Consider the following 17,130-nt stretch of genomic DNA (forward strand, 5'->3'; position numbering starts at 1 on the left):
GCATAGTGGTCAAAATCATACAAACTGTATTGAAAAACTCTTGGTGCCAACATTTCTGCATAACAGATCACATATCTATAGTACGAAAGGGAAAGGAGAATGATGACAGCAATCATTCTCAGTGTGGTTCAGTCCTTTGTTGTTGTCATTTAGCAGTATGACATCTGGCTGCTAACTGCGAATATCTCTTGCAGAATATTGCATATGTATGGCAACATTTTTCTAAACCAGTGGTAATCAAACAAAATCTATTAACTTGTGTGTTGATTTGTAGATGATGACAATAATACTCAGCAAATGATATTAATATTGTGTTTGAGAAGCATGCAGAAGTTCATTTTAAAGGGGCCCTCCAACCCAAAATTACATTACATTTAGCAGACTTCAAAATTACTGAATAGGTTGAATGTATAATGGAAAGTTGGCTAGAATCACAAAAAAAAAAACAAAAAACCAACAGGTGAAGGCCTATAAAAGGGGGGAGAATGAGAAAGAAACAATTTAATCAAAATCGTCATTTTATTAGCTCGGAAAACATTGGGAGGTGCAAAAATACTCTTATATAAATAAGACCCTATGTGATTGGTTTTTTTTTTAAATTGCCGTTTATTTTTTGTTGAGTGCAAACCTTATTTAAAGCCCTTGTCAATCCTGTTTCATTGGACATGGTAAATACTTTTTTGAAAAAAACTGCAGATGCTGTTTGACTATTTGCTGCATGCATACAAGTCTGTATGTTTCAGAATTCCCTTATGTAGTGCTCACAACAGGTATTTCAGGTTCAAATATTGCTTAGTAATAGGGGAGTGGTCTACAATATAGGTAACCTTAGGGAAATAACCCCCGGGTGACGTGCACTTGTTTGGTTTCAGCCTGTTAAGGCAAGAGAGAAATTTTATGAATAAAGATATTGGAGCTATTATTTCGAATGCTTTGGGTTTTCCGGGCTTATTGTAGTTTGTCTCACCATGCCTTTAAAGATTTTAAAAAACATTTCAATGTACACATTTGTATTGTATCACTGTTAGCACTGATTCATGCTAGCTCAGCATAAAATACTGTTTTCAGACCGAAAAGAAGCAAGTAATGAATAAGGAGTAAACCTTATGTTGGTGTTTACTAGATAATTGGTTTCAGATAGATCTCATAACTAAATACTGGCAGATGAACTACATTTGTCATCTCTTCCTTTTGTGTACATTAAGCGTTATGTTGTCTTTTTTTCAATGGTCCATTGTACTAAACATAGTCATACAGCTTTATCATATAGAGTCAATAACGTGTCTTTGTGCCTTTTTGATTTATACTAATAGGACTGATTCTAGAGCATTTGTTCCTGCCTCACAGTTATTAACTTGTTGACTGTCTTGCCATAACTGATGGTGTATTTATTGAAAAAGTTCTTTTGTATGCCATGTATGTTTAGGGTTGCCCCCTTTTCTGTTCGGGGAACACGGGCAGGGGGCGGTGACGCCGGGGGAGAGGCTGGTGATGCTATGAGAGGAGCTGATGGCGTCAGGGGCTGGACTGATGGAGTGGTGATTGGATGATTGCCATGTCATTAACTTCAATGTCCTGTCCAGATTTCATAATTTGGAGATCCAGACAGGCAGTTTTTAATTTGGAAATCCAGACAGATGGCAACCCTATGTATGTTACATATTGTGAAATTCTGTAATCAGCGGGGGTCATTTACAAAGACCAAGGGAAGAAGTAAGAGCGCATCCCTTAGACTAGTGCTCATTCAGGAAGTGATTTTCCCTTGTATGGCTCCACTCTGCATTATGTGCCTCTCTCATGAATACAGCATTGATGAATGCAGACAGCTCTGTACTCATCAGGGTAGCTGCAGGTCTTTGTGTTCCAGAATGGAGCACCAATATTGGTGGCAGTTTTTTTCTAGCAGAAAGGCAGTGTGCAATAAATGACCCCTTTTAACTAATTTGAGAGGGTTAACTTTATGATTGGTGTGACCCTTTGTTTATTCTTTTGATTCATCAGCAGTTAGTAAACATCACACAAAGTCAGCCATTTATGGTTTGTCTTTTGAGGCTGGTAGTGACTGTATATGTCTTTCACAGCTGATGTGAGAATTCAGGTTGTTCCACCCAGTCATCACAAAAATCTCATTGCATCACCCTCTGCCATTCATGTACTAGAAAAGAAGAAAGGGAAGAACGAAACAGTTATTGGCATGAATACTGCATGTTCAGCTGTACAATTATGCACCCTACCCATCCTAAGTGCATGCATTATTGTCCAGCTGAACATACAGCCATTATGGCCATAATGCTTTATTCTCAAACACGAGGTAAAATAAACAGCAAGAGCCACAAAAGAAGCGCAGACATAATATTATTTAAAATAAGAAAGGTGTAAGATTTATATGGGAAGAATTGAGGAAGTATTTTGAAGCAGACACTCATCTGTTAAATATCTCTTGTGCTGCCAGAACCTCATAAATATAATTGCCATATGTTTTTATATAAATGTGACGTGGCAAAGTTCCAGTGGCAGCATTTTCTTAAGCTGCTTTTAAACAATTTGATAAGGGAACAAGCTTGCACTGCATTTCATGGCATACATGTGTTGCATAAAACATGTTGTGTTCTAAAATGAACTTTGTCCCCATTAAAAAAAAATATTTTTCAGACTTGGATGGGGGCTGTTGGAATGGTCACTCTGCTTTACAGCTCTGGAGATGCTTTGCCTCATTAGCTTGACACCCATTCACCGAAGCTAGTAGCTCAACCCCTGTGGGCAGTGGGTTTGCGGTCCATTACCTGAGCTTAGGGACCAACCTACAATATGCAGTATATTATAATCACAGTGCAAGTATGACAATTCAGATTCACATAACATGGCAGAACAGAAACCATTCTGCATCAAAAATGATTATTAATACTTTAGCATTAGTAGCATATTAAAAATCCCTTTGAAATCCAGCAGCAGATAAATTACATTAAGATGGAGGATTGCAGACCCCTCAATTGTACAAATCATCCTTTGGCAGGGATTAACATTTTCTGAACCTTAATCAGCCCCTTAACGTTTTGTGTTTGGGGACAGCCATTTTTTCCGTTTGCTTAATGCATGAATTGTGAGGATTCAATATGTAGTTCAATTACTGGCACTTCCGTCCAACGAAGCCAAGTAGGATAAGGAAAACAGTAATGAACTTCAATTAAGCGCAGAAACTGCTGCAAAAGTTGTGCTGGTTAATAAACAGAACAACTTTTGCAGCAGTTTCTTAATTGAAGTTCATTACTATTTTCCTTATCCTTTTCTTTTTGCTTATAACAACTTGTGCTCATTTTGATCTGGTGCTTTAACTATGGGGAGAGTAGGAAACTTATTTTGTTGTGTGCAAAGGGAAACGTACAACTACACATGTAAAAGTTTTAATAACAACTTAGGGGGGTTATTCACTACAACTCCACTTTATTTAAAAAAAAAAATCGACCAAATTCCCAAACCCAAATAAAACGTCTTGAAAAAGTTGCGACAAAATCGAACGTTGAATTGTGCGACTTTTTCAAATTGTCGCTCTGAAAACTCGACTTTATCGAATTGTTGTCCCGAGAACTCGAATTTATCTGATTATTGAACGAAAACCAGTGTAAACAGCCTAAACCTTTCGAGAACCCTGCCATTGACTTCTTTCAAAAGGTTTTAACGAAAGGTTTTAGCAGAGTATTTTCTGATTCTAATTTTTAGCAGCTTTAGCATAATAAATCTCTAAAAATTGGAGTTTTCCCCTTTACTTGCCCAGAAAAAATTGTGGATTATTAATTAGGCCACTGTGTGTTTATTAAGGTGTGGTTGAGGGACAAACCAGAAGTTGCAGATGCACGTCCGAAACTGTTCCACAATTACAGCATGGGATTTCCAAGCCTCCGTTAATTAAAGAATCATTATTGTTTGCATAAAGTGAGGGACCAATATGCACATCCGAATTAACATGTGCCCTTCATCATTCAGTATCAGTCAAAAAGCTTTCATGACTTAATTTGCTAGATAGATGTTAGGATAGACAAAATCATTTTTTTTTTTTAATTCTAACATTACTTCTCTCTTTCTACACAGGTATAATCAATATTTTGCTTTACCTGAACCCAAAAGTATGGCGTTGTGTTCATACGGTATCATTTGGCACATTAGATGTTGTAATAAATCTTGCGATATCACCTATGGAGTACTTCTGGGGTCGATGTGAGAAGAATCTGTTGGGCCCTCAAAACAGGATTACAAGACAATGCTGCTTTATAAAACACAACGGCAAAGACTTTTCTGTCCAGAGTAGCTTCTAATGCACTCCTAGAGATGTACAGAAACAAGCACAGGTTTACATATGAAAACACTGGAGGTGCATTGGCGGTAAAACAAAAGTGACCTGGGAATAAAAAGGCACTACGATATTGCACAACATCTATGGTAAGTATTAGTAAGGCTTTTAATACAACTATTGTCTTAAATATTTTAGGCTTATGATATGTGGATGGACATTCACATGTAGATAGAACATTGATTATTTTTATAAAGGAAGCACATTCTGATTCATCTTCTTTTCCTAAACCATTTTCTGAAAGTGTAGTCGAGCTAAGCACAAAGATTTGCTAATCATGGTTGTGTGCTGGAGCTCTCAAACACTGACACATACACAATTCTGTGTGTTTTGAGTAACTTGAAGGGCAGCTGTACAAGGTGAACAATAAAGGGTTCTTTTTCAATATTGTATGCTATTTCTCAGGCAATGTGCACTGTGTGTGCCCCCCACTGATTATTTATTTACCTGATACCAAGGGCCTTTAGCAGAAATCTACACTGGCCTGGGAATTTCTGTAGCTGCAATCTTCTTCCTTTTCTGTCATCATCGGGGTTCAGGCATGTACAGTAGACTGAATTAAAAATGCTTTCTGTGGCTAAGGTCAGCTTTTACTCTACTATGCATGCACCTGCCTGGAACAGAAAAAGAAAAGTTCAAAAAAGATGGAGAAGCTGGTGATGAGGAGCTTCTTCAGAAATACCCTGCACCGGTCAGTTTAACCAAAATTGGTGAGCCCCTTCATCTCCAGGCTTGTGTTTAGGGCCCATTTACATCAACATTTTTATCTCTATCTACTGCCTCTCTCAGTATATTTGTTCTTTGGTGCTCAACAAGTAGCTGGTGCAGTAGTTGTAGACCCAGTCCTAGGGGGTAAACTGAAGTGGTCAGATGTGTCCATGAAGGCTGCATGGGTCTTTTTATTGGCCGACACCAGGATTGTACTATTGTACTTCCCGAGTACTGGGTTGCTGAGGCACTGATCTGCACCCACAGAATCTTAAATATGTTACCAGGTGATTTATTTAACAGAAAGTTATATTTCCCTGTACTTTTAGAAGTCCCTGCTACTGGTGTGCATTTGTTATTTAGAAGTGTATTAGCTAGGCAACTTAAACCTTAGGTTCAATAAAATGACGGTTGTTGTGATGTTTTATGATGCCAGGCAAGTGCCAGTTGTTTCGAGGTTGTAGCAATGTGTGTTGTATGCAGGTTCCTCCCTGCATAGGTTTCTAGGTCAGAGGAGGTGTAATGGGGCTTTCAGGAAGTTCAGCTGGATTCCTGGGAACATTCCACAGTGGGTGCCCACTCCGCAAGGCTCTGAACCGCCTTCTCTTAATTACAGGCTCAGCCTTACATTACCTGTCTGTGCACTGTAAACATTATACCTTTCTTTTGTGGCCTTCACATTTAAAGGGGCAGTAACATGTATTTCACACCAGCTATTTTACCTATCATTATGTTTTTGATGTCTATATTGGAAAATGACAAGTCTTTTTTCCCCATCTTCACAATAACTATTTGGTGATTTTTGTATTCAGAGTTTAGTAAATAACCCCCTATGTGTGTGCCAACAATAAAAGCTTTTTTTTTTATCTTTAATAAGCCCTGTGAGTGCGATTTCTCTAGCTAGAAGTATTATGAATCCATGGCATATTGCAGTGCTCTCCAACTGTTTTCCTGTTAATTATTATACATACTGTTGATTATAAATATAATAAAAAAATACTAAAAGTTTTTTTCCCCTGTACAAAGAAGACTATGGAGCTTTTAGCTTGTTTAGGGCTTCAGGTCGGATCACTTTGGCATGCCCCTGCGCATGTGGGCATTGCAGTCGCAAAAGAAATCCTTTATCATAGGGTGAATGTTATTCCGCAACGTTGTTGCACATTTGTACAGTGCAGAAGTATTGCAGTTATGAAAGTGCCATATGGATTTCTGTATACCTTACTATTGTGCTGAAACGAAATCTCTTCAATTATGGTTTGTTTAATAACTACAGCAGGGAAAATAATTATTGAACACATCAACGGTTTTCTCAGTAAATATATTTTTAATGGGGTTATTGACAGGAAATTTACACCAGATGTCAGTAACAGCCCACGTAATGCACACATACAATGAACTTAAAACAAATAAGTCCATAAATGAAGTTATTTGCTCAAGGCATTGTTTTCACCTCGCCTCAAGGCAGAAGCAGCTCTGGATTTTTAATGCACAAAGGATTGTGAAAAACAGTAAATATCAGAAAAAATATTACTTTGCTTTTTCTTTTATTTGTTCAGCCCTTGCAGATAAGTTGATCTCTGACAAAAAAAAATTCAGTGAAGCAGGTAAACACGTCTATTATCAGGAAGCACGTTATTCAGAAAGTTATATGGTAATATAATGTTCCATTAAAGAAGGTATTTTCTGTCGTCTACAAGAAAAGTGACAACCAAGGACATTGCACATGTTTCATTAAAACTTTGTTGTCTAGCAGTGTAGTTGTCACAAAGCACACTTATCCTATAAAACCACTTGCACTGAAAGGGTTAAGTGAAAAAAACAAACAAACAAAAAATAACTTTATAATAGTTTTTTAGTAATCTTTTAGGAAAATTAAAGCCTAAACATGAATATGGCTTAAAGGGGACTTGTTGCCCAAAAAAAATATTCCAAATACTATTTTATGACATTAATCAAGCAGAATAAACTTTAATTACACTGTATAAATTATTTGAATCTCGTTTCCATCAGTCTGGGAACTCATAATTATAGCAAGCAGGCAGGAGCCATTTTGTGGACACTGTTATTAAGACAAGCCTTGCATCATCTCAGAATCATGTTTGTGCACCAGAATGGGGGATCTGATGTCCATCCCCATGCCCTGGCTACACAATTAAATGGTTAAGAGAACTGGGGGAATGTAGGGAGTACAGTGATATTTAGGAAGTGCTGGATGAAAAGGGAAAATAATTGTTTGCTCTGCCTCTATGCCTAAGGCATAGAGGAGGGTCAGGCAATATTTGATTGAGAGCTTAGATTTTTAAATCAGCCATGAATGTTTTAATAAAAATGAATTTGGATTGGATTTCATGTTTTATTATAAAAGGACTTTTATTATACAGCTTTGTATGTCGGAGTGACAGGTCCACTCTAAAATGCCATATTTTATATACTGAACTTATTGCACCAGACTAACGTTTCAGCTTCTCAATAGTAGCAATGATCCAGGACTTCAAACTTGTCCCAGGGGATCACCATCTTGGATAGTGTCTGCGACACTCATATGCTCAGTGGGCTCTGAGCAGCTGTTAAAAAAACTTAATTTAGGGGGCTACGTAAGTTATCAAGATGAAAATTAGGTTTGTCTATAATATAAGATAATGCTACAGGGCTGATTATTACATTCTGATGTTGTTTGGGCTGGTACTAGGGTTGCCACCTTTTAAAAAAATCTCTACCGGCTGTTGGAGGGGGCGGGTATAAAAGGGCGGGCCCTGGCTGCAAAGGGGCGGGTCGCAACAATTAAAGGGGTGGATCCATGGCACGTGATTGGCTGGGCCAGTCGTGACGTCAAAGGGGGCAGGGCCACAGCGCGCGTTTGGACTCAAGCCAGCAGCAAAAAGGTACGTTTTTACTGGGCTGGGTGCAGAGCACGGGCATTTTTTGATGTATTACAAATTTACCGGCAGCTACATTGCCGGTAAATTTGTAATACCGGCCCAGGCTAGGCCGGTAAAATACCGGCCAGGTGGCAACACTAGTTGGTACAGAAGTGCAAAACATAATGTACAGCATTTCTAACCTATTTCTTTAGTTACGTTTCAGTTCTCCTTTAAAGGAGAAGGAAAGGTTAAAACTAAGTAAGCCTTATCAGAAAGGTCCATCTAAATATACCAGTAAACCCCCAAAGTAATGTTGCTCTGAGTCCCCTGTCAAAAGAAACATTGCATTTCTTTCCTTCTATTGTGTATACATGGGCTTCTGTATCAGACTTCCTGCCTTCAGCTTAAACCTCATTGCCCTGGGCAAGAGCATGCTCAGTTTGCTCCTCTCCCCCCACCCCTCCCTTCTCTACTGTAATCTGAGCCCAGAGCAGGGAGAGACTCAGGCAGGAAGTGATGTCACACCACATTAATACTGCAGCTCCTATTCTAAACAAACAGAGAGTTTCTAGAGCTTTTTACTGAGGTATGGTAAAACATTCTACAGAATAAATATAGCATTCTAGCTTGCACTATTGCAGCTAATCTATTGGCAATAAAATGCCTCCGTAGCTTTCCTTCTCCTTTAAGCAGTAGTCCTTCACTTTACGGAAAGACTCCTTTACCTTGGTGTAAATAGAAGAGTTTTTACAGAAGGTGATTGGACTGCGTGGTAATGCGTCACTACAGCACACAGTCCTACTAGCTTCTGTAATGGCTATTTTAACTCATGTGAGGTGCAGGCCGAGTAGCCAATAAATATGGAGGGCTATACACCCGGCAAAAATCTCATTGGGCGAACACTACCACTGATAGCATACCTGCAGCTTCTCCCACTGGATTTTACCCTCTGTTCAGAAGTAAAGCACAATGCCCAAGCATATGGAAGGATTTATCTGCTGAAAGCTGCTTAAGCAGCATTTCTTGATAACTGCGCTGAGCTTTTCCTGGGACAAACTGATAGAGGAGCTTGGCTTGGATCCCATTTATGCTGCATGGCTTAAATATTCCTTCATTACTGTTTCCTTGTTGTTATTTTTTTTAGTCCATGCTCAATCTTCCTTTCATAATAAAAGCTGTTTTGAATTAAAAAATGTTGCTGACAGCTAAGGATGGTGGTAGTAATTAACTAGGGTACTTATTAAGTCTCCCTTCCCTGCCACTCTGTGTGGAATGTAGGGGTAATACATGTTTCAAAGAGGAATTTCCCAGACTGCCTTCTAGCAGTTTGGGGATCAGTATTTTATTTATTATTCCTTAAGCAGAAGTTCATCCTTTTTTGCCCTTCAACCCCAACCCCTGACCAGGCCCAACAACATTTTTCAAATATAAAATGAGAAACATTCTGTGAAAATAACAAAGTTAAAGGGACTCTCCTCAGGTTAGAAAATCCAAAAAATTAATGTCAAATAATTAAAAAAAGAATATTTATTACAAATACTGCTAGCACATATTAAAAATCCCAAACCCATAAAAAACATAGCTAATGCCTTCATGTTAGGGGTCCCTCCTACCCAACATTAATCAAATATGATCACAACAGAAGTAAAAGTCCAGTTCAGACACTATCCTCACTCCCTTATAAATTGAAAATTATTTAATAGGGGCACAAAACTAACTTTTCGACTGGGACACCAGCCTTTCTCAAAGTTAAAACTGGGGGGGGGGGGGGGGGGGGGTTTAATGTATGTAGAGCTTAATAAAGTCACAGATATTGTCTCCCTTCAAAAATCGTATGCAAAACGCACGTCGGCTAGCCTTCGTTCTGAAACCTTTTTAAAAAACCTTTTTAATAAGTCTTTTAGTCTCGAATCGGCAATCATTCTCCAGATCTCCTTTTACTCTAAGGGCTCTTACACATGAGCGTTTTTACCTGCGCTCCCCTGCGTTCCGTTTTTCGGCGTTCAGCCGCAGGGGAGCGCAGGAATAGACGCATTTAATTATTTCAAATGGGGCTGTACTCACACAGGCGCATGTAGGCGCCGAACGCAGGAAAAATGCAGCATGTTGCGTCTCAACCTGCGTTCGGCGCCTACATGCGCCTTTGTGAGTACAGCCCCATTTGAAATAATTAAATGCGTCTATTCCTGCGCTCCCCTGCGGCTGAACGCCGAAAAACGGAACGCAGGGGAGCGCAGGTAAAAACGCTCATGTGTAAGAGCCCTAAAGCTGGCCAAAGATGCAAAGATCCGATCGTTCGAATCCTCGAGCGATCGGTCTTCCCCATCTCCCGACCTGCCACTAACCATTCAGATCAAAGTCTTACCATTCAGATCAATAAAGTAGTTAAAGAACAGATCAGCCAATGTTCTGCCCCTGACAACAATCGTACGATAGTTATGTCTGACAAAGCTAGTGACAGTCTCCCACAATCATACCATCAGCAATACACGCAGAGATATTATTAGCAGCCGACAGAAATTTTCTAACCTGTCTGATCGACCAAACGAGCAATCTCCGCCGGACAAAAAATGTCGGGACTCTCCACACACGGTCTCAAAATCGTATGAATCCTTGATTCGTACGATCGGATCTTTGTGTCTATGGCCAGCTTTAGGCACTGAGGATTTGTGTTTTTTTAGGGAAGTCAGTTTCTCCTCCAACAGACAGAAAGTTAAATTGCGAGACCACAGTCCTCCGAGTCCTGCCTTCTTCCTTGTGTGATGTCCCAGGGCCGAGATAAAAAAACATCAGATAGGAGACTTTGGGACAGCTCCACCCCTATTCTTTTTTCCTTTTCCGTTCCATTACTCATGAATTGCTGGTTCTTTGAAAATTCTTAGCTGATGAACTCACCTTTTATAATTCTCAATATTTATTAAGCACAAGCACTTTAATTAATTGATTTTCTAATAAAAATTTATTAATTTAAAATGGATTTGTAATTAATTGATTGCTTTGATTACACTGAACTGTTTTTTAATTGAATTAATGAATTAATTAATTGTGTTAGCACTGAATTGATTTACACACTTTGGGGCCCATTTACTTAGTTCGAGTGAAGGCATAGAGGAAAAAAGTTTGAATTTCGAATGGTCGAATATTGCTACTTCGACCATTGAATGGGCTACTTCGACCTTCGACTACGACCTTCGACTTCGAATCAAACGATTCAAACTAAAAATCGTTAGACTATTCGACCATTCGATAGTCGAAGTCTCTTTAAAAAATTCTTCGACCGCCTAGTTCGCCACCTAAAACCTACCGAGGCCAATGTTAGCCTATGGGGAAGGACCCCATAGGCTTCCTAACAATGATCGAAGGAATATCCTTCGATCGATCAATTAAAATCCTTCGAATCGTTCGATTGTAGGAATATCGCAAAATCCTTCGACTTCGATATTCGACCCTAGGTAAATGTGCTCCTTTGTGTGAGGCACTAAGCACTTTTAATAATTGATACACTATATGGTTAATCAATCTATTTAAATTTAAAACAACTCTAAGTAAATAATCGGAGAGTGTGGGGTTTTACTACTACCTTATTTTTTGATAAAGTCACAGATATACAGTTTTGAAGCTTGTCCATATTGGGTATTGCGTGTATATCACAGCGTTCTCAGACTCACGGTGATTCCCATTGCTGACTGACACGTTGTGGGATAAGTATCATTGTTATTAGAGAAAGCTCTATTTATCCCCCACAATAGAAGCAAATCCGCTCAATGCAATTTATACTTATGGTAATGACTTATCAGCCTTGATTCCTGGACTGGAGCTTCCAGTGTAGAGCCCTTCTTATTGTGTCACATCCATGTACCAATTTTAGTTTCGTTCGACCAATGAGTCCTCCCACAGGTCTTTGCTAGGAAAAGGGGGCCCACTACTCATCGGCATATTATTGCTCACTAGTTTCAATCCCTTGGATAAGGATTTTTATGTTCCTTATTTCAGTGTATTCTTCTTCCCTTCCCTTCTGCTTTGCTGAGGTCATTTCAAGCAACCATCTCCAAATTTATCGGGAATGACCGCCCCACTAGAATTAAAATACCCAGACTGCCTCCGTTACCATAAGACCTCTGTTCTGAACAGACTTATTGATTGGTCGAATCATTTAGATAATAAAACCTGGATTAAGATTAGGGATGCACCGAATCCACTATTTGGGATTCGGCCGAATCCCCGAATCCTTCATGAAAGATTCGGCCGAAAGGAAAAAGTGGAAAAAATTCTTCATTTGTGATGAAAAGTCATGTGATTTCCCTACCTGCCCCTAATTTACATATGCAAATTAGGATTCGGTTCGGCCTGATACAAGGATTCAGCCGAATACGAATTCTGCTGAAAAAGGCTGAATCCTGGCCGAATCCCGAACCGAATCCTGGATTCGGTGCATCTCTAATTGAGATATAACAGCAATCCACATGTACTAATTTGATACATCTCCCATGGATAGATAGATTATTTAGGAGAATTCTTCACAATACCCATTCAAAGTTAAATTACACCTTGAAGGTCTGGGATACGCTCAAGGGGAACAGGAAATTTACTAAATACCCTACCCCACTTATACCCATTGTTAATAATCCCTCCAGTGTTAAATACAAACACTAAGGAATGGCTAGTAGATGACCAGTTACAATTTATTCATCTTATGGCTCATGTTTAATTAGCAGATTTGGATAAATTGCAGTGTGCCAGACCGAATAACCTACAGGTACTTCACGAATTCCAATACTCTCAGATTAGGCATTACAGATTAGGCATTACTATTAACATTTACGCGCCATTATTCGGCTAGGGAGAGACCTCACCCATTTTGAAACTCTATGCTATAACACTAATCCACCGAACCATACAATCTCAGTTCTGTATAAGCTTCTGGTCCCCTGCAGGTACAGTAAGCATTTGCTCTTGGATAAGTCCTGGGAAAGAGACCTTGGGCTGGATCTTTCAGAGGAGGTCCTTAGGAAAGGTCTGCGTAACTTAATTTTTAGCTTTCGGTCTCGGTGCTGTAAAATTCAAGAGCTGAACAATAAGATCCTTACTAGATGGTACCACATACCTCATAAATTGTAGCAAATTCTCCCTCAGACGAGTAATATCTGTTAGACATGCCAGTCCGCTACAACTACCCTGCTTCACATTTTATGGGACTGTACTGGAATACGTTCATACTGGACAAAAGTGCTGCAGCTATGCAAATTGGTTTTGGGTCGTGAAATACCAGATTCCCCAGCCCAGGTCTTACTCTTTAGGGACACAGGGGCCACAGATAATATTTTAGACTTGGAAAGGCATTTGCTAAATGCAGCCAAACTCCATATCACTTAGGTGGAAAACTGTCACTCCCTCATCTCATCTCAAAGATTGGCTGCGTAAGGTTGACAGATTGGCAAGATTTGAGGAACTTTCCGTATATACAGCCCGACAAAGGGAAGATTTTAGGGTGGTTCCTTTTCAAAGAAACAGAAGAATACAAACTGACCTTAGGCTCAGAGGTGTTAAACTTAATAAGCAACCTAGGTGGTATATCCCAAGCATGGTCTCTTTGGGCACGTAGGACGTTGTAGGGTATGCAACAATATAGCCTTTTTAACTTTGTGGTAAGAAAGGTGTCCCTGAAAAGTATTAATGTTCGATGTATACTTCTAGAATCTAGAGTGCTAGATATTGAACTTTCACTGTGTGATGATGGCATGCAACTTCCCCTTCCCCCCTTTTCTTTTTTCTGTATCCCTTTCTATTTACCGAAACCTTTTAATAAAAATTATATTAAAAAAAAAAAAAAGAAATGGCAAAATAGATTTTTTAGTATTAAAAGAATGTGAACTTGAGCATTTTTCTGGCTAAAATCTGCTTAGTGTCCGCAGTAACAAGCAGGTTGCAGAAAAATGTTGGTACTGTAATACTTGTTACTGAATCACACAGAAAATACATTGCCTCGAAACACCATCTTTGTCTTGTTTGCCTGGAGAAGAATGTGATTGTGTCACTCTACGTTTCTAGAGGAATTCCACTGTTTAGTGACAGCTTTGCTGCACTCAGATGAGGGATTTTATGGATTTGTTTGTGTACTGAAACAAAATTCAGCACTGTGACATGTAAACATGTCAATCCCACTTGTCTTTTATTTCTTGTGTATGGGAGCTGCCATAGTTCTTGTCTTAAATGAGATTGGCAAGAGATTTTCTAGTTAACTAAAGTGATAGCAGCACCTGTCGTGGTATAAACAGGTGGCTCTGTTATTGGTGGTGACTAGAGAGGGCATGCAAAAAAGCAGCTCCTACATCTTATAATGAATAATGTGCCAAGCTTGTTGTATTCCATCAATATGTAGAATATGGCCTATATCAGGATGTATGCATAGAGATGAGGCTGACATTTTGGCTAGATGCCCTATAGTTATGTAGTTCTTTGCTTTACTGGTGTTTTTAATTTTTTTGTTTAAAGGGGTTGTGAAGTTTATTTTGCTTCATAAACACCATAACATAGGATTTGGAATTTTTTCTTAGAGTGACAGGTTCTCTTTAAAGTAAACTAGAAGTTAAAGTAAAGGTGAACTTTTAAAAATGTTATTTATATTCAATGCATATTGCTGTTATTTTAATAAAGTGAGTGTAAAAGGAGGCACAGGAGCTGCACATTATGAGGTGCCAGGCGATTCTTACTATTTCATATGCACAGGGGTTCACAGTACTAGGTCTGTTACCTTGGCCTGGATTTATTACCCCCAGTAGACTTCCCAAGCCCACATTGTCCAGTCATAATGTGCTGCCCAGGCTCCTGGCTGCTAAGATGGGATGGTGCACAGAGAATGGAAGGTCCAGTGTAGAATTAAACTGTTCTACTAAATCTTCTGGATAAAAAGCTTTGTTTCTGTTGCATAAGCTAGATAATTGCTTTCTCAAAACATCACAGTAGTGGCCCATAAATTGCTATTGAGAATATTTTTTGAATGCGATTTCCTCCATCTTTTGCGCTCGGTGTCATCTCCATTGTTGTTGTAGTGATGTCAATTCTGCATTCACAGACAGCATTACCGGTAGGAAACACTGTGACAGAGGGACAGAAGTGCCATGTCCCCCTCCTTCATTTCATTATGTCAAAGATGTAGGGCTGAGGGGGGGGGTAGGCCGGTGGCAGCAGATGTGCCTCGGTGAATGCAGCCTCTGGGTTCTGAGCCTGTGTTGAAGCCTCACTAATCTGCAGTGAGAGGTGGAGACATAAAGGAGCTGCTTCTGGCACAGGCATGGAGAGGGAGGGCTGTGTAGTGTCCTGCAGTGGGGGGTGTGAAGCTGCAGCAGAACTGCGACAGACGTTTTGCAAAGGCTTTAGCTCTTCATTCTGCCACACATGCATAACATTCCTGGCCTGGCTCACACATTCTGCATACAACAGAGGAAATCATACCAGAATTCAAACCTGCATCATCATCATCATCACCATCACACTGGATACCCTTTGCTGATTCAGTCTTGTTGGCTTCTGCTCTGTGAAGTGCAGGTAGCATTACTGTATATTGCCATGGAATATTGCTAATGTTTCCAGCAGCCCAGCAGATCATGATAGGCACTGGAGGGGAATCCTGTTTCATCCTCTCACTGACAGTGGCATATTATTCTGGTGCAATGGTTATGTGTGCATATGTCAGGCTTTCGACTTGGTAGAGGCTTGAATATGTGTGCATAACATGGCAAACTCAGTGTTCAAAGCAGTGACTATTTGCTAGCACCGTACTGTGCTTCCATATTGGTACCTTCCACTATGCTGGGAGCGAGTGTCCTATATCTGCTTTCTTCTGCCTTTTTTGCACATGGAAGCAATGGGTATCAGAGATACATCACATGTCTAAAGAACTAGACATTCCAATGAATTTTATGGCTTTTGTTTTTTTTTATTCTTTGGTGTTTGTTTGTTTTTTTGTGAAAACTTCTTTTGAACTGCACATATGTGTAGCCAGACTTGATGTGTTCAACACATACTAGGACTATCGCCTCCAAATCCCTAGCCTGTTTATGCCTTGGCTGCATGCTGTGACAATATGGGGGAAAAATCTGACTACCAAAGGCTTCCAAGTAAGGAGGCCACAGAAGAAGAAGAAGAAGGAGACGAGGTAAAGGTCATGCCTTTTTATCATGCCATGTGTGTCTTATGTGTTACATGGTATTTTATAAGCTTTGCAATACAACGTCTTTATGCAAAAGGTTACAGTAGTTTTCTCATTGCATCGGCATGTTATGTGTTTTTTTTGTTATAAGAAGAAATGTGATGATCACAAATACAAAATTACATCTAAAATCCCAATGCACAAATGCACAAATGCACAGGAACCTGGGACAACAATTTGCTTATTCCACATGGTTTTTTGTTGCACATGTTACTGTACAGTATAGAATATGATAATAAGGTGGTGCTCCATATGTCATTCAGGAATCATTCATACAGATAAAACTGTGTTGTCTTTGTGGTTTGGCAGAATTCCACATTGGCTTGAAGTCGGAGATGCTGTCCAGATTATTTTTACATTGCTCCTTTATTTGCCCAATGCCAGAATTCCTCCCTAGTTGCCTAGTGGTTTCTATGGTAACTCTGAAGTTTCTATTTGCTGGTTGGTAGACTTTTTTTTTGCAAAGGCAGCAAATCAAAGAACAGTTTTCATTGTGGCAGCATGGTACTGATGCATTTAGCCTTTGAATACAAATATGTACACATATTATCTGTAGTTTAAAATCAAGACACAATTTTATTTCCCTGACAGATATATGTCAGTAGGTGTGTTCCTTACTGTTTGTTCATAGGAGTTAACACTAAAGCTCCAAATAATGGCATGAATGTTTGAGAACATAGCCCATAGAAACCCACCTCAAAATAACTTCATAAGTAGATAAAGCCTTCGAAGAAGGAAGCGGTGCTACATACATTTGAACTCAATTGTAAATAGATAGTTATAGTGTCATATAAATATGTACTGCACAGTGATGGGTGGCCTTTTAGTGATTGACAGAGGAGCAGGTACAATATGGTGTCTAGTTGGTTAGCAAGGCTGAGTGGATGTTTCAGTCTTTAAAGGAAAACTATACCCCCCAAACAATGTAGGTCTCTATTAAAAGATACTGAGTAAAACAGCTCATGTGTAAAACCCTGCTTCATGTAAATGAACCGTTATCATAATAA

The 17,130-nt window shown here is 39.3% G+C and overlaps 1 protein-coding gene across 4 annotated transcripts in view; it reads left to right on the top strand.

Moving 5' to 3' along the window:
- The window catches only part of tnk2.S (tyrosine kinase, non-receptor, 2 S homeolog), a 97,964-nt gene that overhangs the window by 15,905 nt on the left and 64,929 nt on the right, over positions 1 to 17,130 (top strand). For 2 of the 4 annotated variants that reach the window (XM_018265636.2, XM_041564774.1), the window contains exon 2: positions 4,087 to 4,434. In XM_018265636.2, the coding sequence (XP_018121125.1) occupies positions 4,432 to 4,434 (3 nt within the window). In that variant the 5' untranslated portion in view covers positions 4,087 to 4,431. Of the gene's footprint in view, positions 1 to 4,086; positions 4,435 to 15,197; positions 16,070 to 17,130 lie in introns of those variants that run through there. The other 2 variants (XM_041564771.1, XM_041564773.1) reach the window with 1 other exon arrangement.

Source organism: Xenopus laevis, chromosome 5S (assembly GCF_017654675.1).
Source record: "Xenopus laevis strain J_2021 chromosome 5S, Xenopus_laevis_v10.1, whole genome shotgun sequence".
In the NCBI taxonomy this organism is placed as follows: domain Eukaryota; kingdom Metazoa; phylum Chordata; class Amphibia; order Anura; family Pipidae; genus Xenopus; species Xenopus laevis.